The sequence below is a fragment of the Cebus imitator genome, unplaced genomic scaffold (assembly GCF_001604975.1).
Source record: "Cebus imitator isolate Cc_AM_T3 unplaced genomic scaffold, Cebus_imitator-1.0 Scaffold117, whole genome shotgun sequence".
Classification (NCBI taxonomy): domain Eukaryota; kingdom Metazoa; phylum Chordata; class Mammalia; order Primates; family Cebidae; genus Cebus; species Cebus imitator.
In genome coordinates this window covers 9,583,189-9,588,331 of record NW_016107432.1, presented here as the reverse complement: position 1 = coordinate 9,588,331, position 5,143 = coordinate 9,583,189, and the positions used below count along the sequence as shown (strand labels likewise).

Sequence of the window (5,143 nt, the reverse complement as noted above, 5' to 3'; positions counted from 1 at the left end):
AAAACAAACAAATAAAATAACAAAACAAAATTCTTATCACATTTGCAGAAATCTAAGTCACTTGGCTTAGAAAAAGATTTGTCCTTGGAATGCTGAATTTATGATTCTCTAATTTTAAAACTGTTAATCATTTCTATTTACAAGCAAGTCTGAACTCATGCATGTGTATGTGTCTTTATACATAAAATGTAATACTAACATGTTTTTAAGTAAGGGGAAAATTGGTATACTTTTATATTTTTGATGGAAATATAATCTCTATGAAGAAGAATTTTACAGTAACTATCAAAATTGTAAATGCTCATATCCTTCGACCCAGCAGTTCCACTTCTAGGAGTTTATCATACAGATAGACTCCCAAACAAGAGAGACATCATACATACAAGGATACTCATTGCAGCACTTCTTGTAGTAGCAAATAACTGGTAACAACTTGAATGTCCATTAATAGAAGATTGGCTAAAATTAATTGAACACTCTTGCAGCCATTAAATAAATGACAGCTATATAAATATTAACATGGAAAGATCTCTAAAAGATATTAAGTCAACAATGTGTTGCATATAGCACCATTAGTTTTAAAATTTATAATAGATATAGATATACATACTCATGCATGGGCACATATATGCTTATAATTAAATAGAATATCCCTAGGATGCATAAGAAGCTGGTAATAATCATCTTCAAGAACAGGCCTGGGTAGCTGAGGAATGGGAGAGAGCAAAGTACTTCTCACTCTATACCCTTTTTAAAAATTTCATTCTATTTACACTTTTCAAAAAAAATGAACTTTTTTTTTGAGACAGTTTGCTCTGTCAACCAGGCTGCAGTGCAGTGGCATGATCTCGGCTCACTGCAACCTCGGCCTACCAGGTTCAAGAGATTCTCATGTCTCAGCCTCCTGAGTAGCTGGGATTACAGGTCTGCACCACCATGCCTGGCTAATTTTCATATTTTTAGTAGCGGTAAGGTTTTGCCAAGTTGACCAGGCTGGTCTCAAACTCCTGACCTCAAGTGATCCACCTACCTCAGCCTCCCAAAGTGCTGGAATTACAGGTATGAGCCATGGTGCCCAGCCAAAAAAAATTAACTTTTAAAATACTTATTTTAAATTTAGATATCTGATCTGTGGTATATTCCAAATGAATGAACTCGCAACTATACCTTTGTCAATAGTTTTTAAATTCAAGATTCATAAAGTCAGCCTTCCAAGGACAAATCTTGAAGCCCAGTGAGTCCATAATCAACATCAGTTCCAGCAGAATTAATATCCTAAAGTCCAATTATAAGCAGAAATACATACTAATAATATTACAGCAGAATTAGAGGGGTAAAACTGAGACCTCACCTGACCAGGTCTCCATGAAACTGTAAGTAAAGACTTTCTCTTCCCTCTCCAGCACATATATCTGATGCTGGTGTCTCTACAGTGCAAAGGACGAGATGTAAGTCAGAGGAGGATGAGGAAGAGGAAGAGGAGGTGGTGGTTGTAGTGGCAGTGGTAGTGTCTGCTCCATAAAGGTAAACACAGCCTCTCTTTACATCTTCTCTTAGCCAGTCTCTTTCTCGAGAACCAAACCTACTTCTCCTATTCAAACAATTTCTGCTCCCATTGCGTTTCATATTTCTCTAAAAAAAATATCAAGAGAAAGAAATTGTTAGCTAGAACATCTGACTGAATTAGACATTTCAGTCCTCACCCCACCTCTCTACTTTATATTCCCCAACGCTCTGCTCAAGTATCCCCTTCTTTTGTGGAGCACGTCATCTGTCACGCTCATTTGTAATAACTCAGATAACTTAATTTTCTTTACTGCTGTCTATGTCTCCATCCGTCATCTTCTTTGACTCTTTTTCTTGTGTTTTCAGAAACATGTCAAGAATAACAAATAGTGGGTTGCGGTGGCTAAAGCCTATAATTCCAGCACTTTGGGAGGCCAACGTGAGAGGATCGCTTGAGGCCAGGAGGTCAAGACTACCCTGGGTGAGGCAGGGCCTGGTGGCTCACGTCTGTAATCCAAGCACTTTGGAGGCCAAGGTGGGTGGATCACCTGAGGTCAGGAGTTCAAGACCAGTCTGACCAACACGGTGAAACCCCGTCGTTATATATTAAAAAAAAAATAAAAAAAAAAAGAGAGACACAACTATGTTAATATACCCAGTTCATTCATTTGAATAATATTCCCTTATACGAATACACCAAACTTTATCCACTCTCCTGTTGACAGCATTTAGTTTGCTTCTAATTTCTCACTGTTAGAAACAATCCAGTAATAAACATTTTTGTACATGTCTCATTATGAAAATGCATGTTTCTCTAGGGTCCTACACCTTTGTCTTACATCCCTGATAAGCCAAGTGTAGTATCAACACAATATTGCACAAATATACCTTCTATTCCTGTCCTGTTTCAAAAAAAATTACTGTGGCATTTGATAATTTAGGTATGTGAACTTCATATATTGCAAAGTTATCTCAAAGCAAAAACAATTTGTACAGGTAATTTAACAAGCTTCTAAAGATCAGCATTTGCCTGCTCTATTTTTGTGATGGGCTATTTCTGTTCTTTTTCATAAAAAAGAAATTTCCACTGACATTTCCAGAACCGTACTTCTCCAGTGTCATTCTCTACTACTGCCCTTTACTCCAAGTTTCAATCACATCCAACTACTTGTACCTTTCCAAACACACCAAGTACACCACAGTTCTGTGGCTTGTCTGAAATGTCCTTCTCCATCTCATCCATATGACAAGTTTTTCTTCAAAATTCTACTCAGGAATCGCTTTCTCTATGGAGCCTTCCATATTTCCCATCCCCATTCCCCCTAGACAGAATTGATGACTATCAGACATTTTTAGTAGACAGAATTAATGAATTACCTAGAGAGAATTAAGAACTACTTCTCCTTGAGTATACCTCTAATACTACATCTATGACAATGGGTTTTAATTATTTATTTGGTATTTATTCCTCTTCTCCACTTCTAGAATGTTAACACCTGGGTGACACAGAAATGTTTGCAGAACTCAGCCGACATCACAGAAATTAATTCCCAATCTGTACTTTAGTCCAATTAGCTCTGGTAAGAAGTTGAACAAACTTGGGGGAAAACAATCCCCCCCTCCATTTCTTTTTTTTTTTTTTTGAGACAGAATCTTGCTCCATCCCCTGGCTGGAGTGCAGTGGCGCAATCTCAGCTCACTGCAACCTCCTCCTCCTGGGTTCAAGCAATTCTCCTGCCTCAGGCTCCCAAGTAGCTGGGATTACAGGTGCCTGCCACCACACCCAGCTAATTTTTGTATTTTTAGTAGAGATGGGGTTTCACCATGTTGGCCAGGATGGTCTCTATCTCTTGACCTTGTGATCTGCTCACCTCGGCCTCCCAAAGTGCTAGGATTACAAGCATCAGCCACCGCACCCGGCCAAAAATTCCCATTTCTACAGAGAACCCTACATCTTTGCAGCAGCTGCAAAGTAAGTGCAAGTAAATAAAATACTTTCAGTAGTATTCCTCATTGGAAAATAGAAATATCTATAAATACAGCAAATATTATTTTTATAATTACTAAGATTAAATATTTGAGGGTAACACATTACTAAAGATGGCAGAGAAAGAAGAATGAAAAGTTAGCAGATATTTCCATGTGGGAAGAAAGAAAAAGAAGAGTGAGAATGGCTTTATTGTTTAAATTTAGAATAACTCAGGAAAACTGATCATTTTGCAGATCTTGGGGATTTAGGCATTGCTATTCAAAACCATGAGGATTACTGATTCTAACTTTAGAGAAGTAGGATAAATCCCTGCTACAAATGAGAACTAGATCTCTCTTTTCTCATCAAATGTGTTTTCTCAAAGCTGAACATCACAGAATTAAAGAGCTTTCAAGTGCTAACTGCATAAACACAGGGACTATCATATTTGTAATACTAAACAATTTTAACCACTGAATAAATACCGCTAATAGTTAAACATTTAGCAGTTAATTACTGCTAAAGTTTAAATATTCCTCATTTTTTAATCTTTGGGAAAGATTAACCAGGCCATTTGAAAACAGTATTCCATACAGTTCAGCAACATTTATACAAAGCTCTGCATTCTGCACTCAGTGGAGAAGAAAGAACAAGGAGACACTGTTCCACACAACCAACAAAAAGTTTTCTTCAGAAAAACTTTCCAAAGTCAACTAATGGTCCAGTGACCTTCTAAATCTTAGAAAAGTCAAGAGGACCCCAGGAAGTTTTGTTTGTTTTGAGACAAGGTCTCGCTCTGTCACTCAGCCTGGACTACAGTAGAGTGATCACAGCCCAATGCAGCTTCGAACTCCTGACCTCAAGTAATCCTAAAGCCTTAGCCTCCAGAGTAGCTGGGACTACAGGCACATGCCACCACACCTAGCTAATTTTTTGCATTTTTTTTAGAGAGATAAGGTCTTGCTATGTTGTCCAGGCTGGTCTTGAACATCTGGGCTCAAGCAATCCTCCCACTTTGGCCTCCCAAAGTGCTGGGATTACAAGCATAAGCCACCACACCAGGCCTGATTTTAATTCTGTGAGGATTTTTAACAGCCATTTTTAGTGCATATATGTTTCTATTAGATTATAAATTCCTTAAGGAACTTTACATTACCAAAACATACAAGCCTGTAATCCCAGCACTTCAGGAGGCCAAGGTGGGAGGATCACTTGAGGCCAGGGGTTCAAGAACTGATTGGGCAACATATGTTTTGAAACCCCATCTCCAAAAAAATTAAAATAAAAAAAAAACATACAACAAAATATACACACTGTTGGTCATCATTTACCTTAAAGGATCTACCTCCTGTCTACATGATATACTCCACCCTAAGAAGATAAACTGCTGAGTTACAACTTCAGTAGATATCATTCTCTTAAACCTGACCAACAGGCACTTAAAAGGCCTGGATATTAAGCCAAGCAAAGGCTTATAGCAACAATCTAGACGGACTGCTTAGCTATTGTTAGCCACTGCTGAATTACCTAGTGCTTCCTTCTTCTCAAAAATGTCTTGCTCCACTGCTTAACACATCAGGTTAACTGCTGGAAAAACCTTCTTAACAGCCAGGACTGCAGATGACACTGTCCTGTGAGGTGCTTTCAACTTTTAGAATCACCATTCTA

General features: G+C 38.1%; 1 protein-coding gene across 2 annotated transcripts in view; it reads right to left on the bottom strand.

Annotated features, from left to right (window-relative positions):
* Nucleotides 1-5,143, bottom strand: part of PHLPP2 (PH domain and leucine rich repeat protein phosphatase 2) — a 77,421-nt gene that overhangs the window by 67,300 nt on the left and 4,978 nt on the right. For both annotated transcript variants that reach the window (XM_017539173.2, XM_037742230.1), the window contains exon 2: nucleotides 1,352-1,632. In XM_017539173.2, coding sequence (XP_017394662.1) covers nucleotides 1,352-1,632 — 281 coding nt within the window. The remainder of the gene's footprint in view (nucleotides 1-1,351; nucleotides 1,633-5,143) is intronic.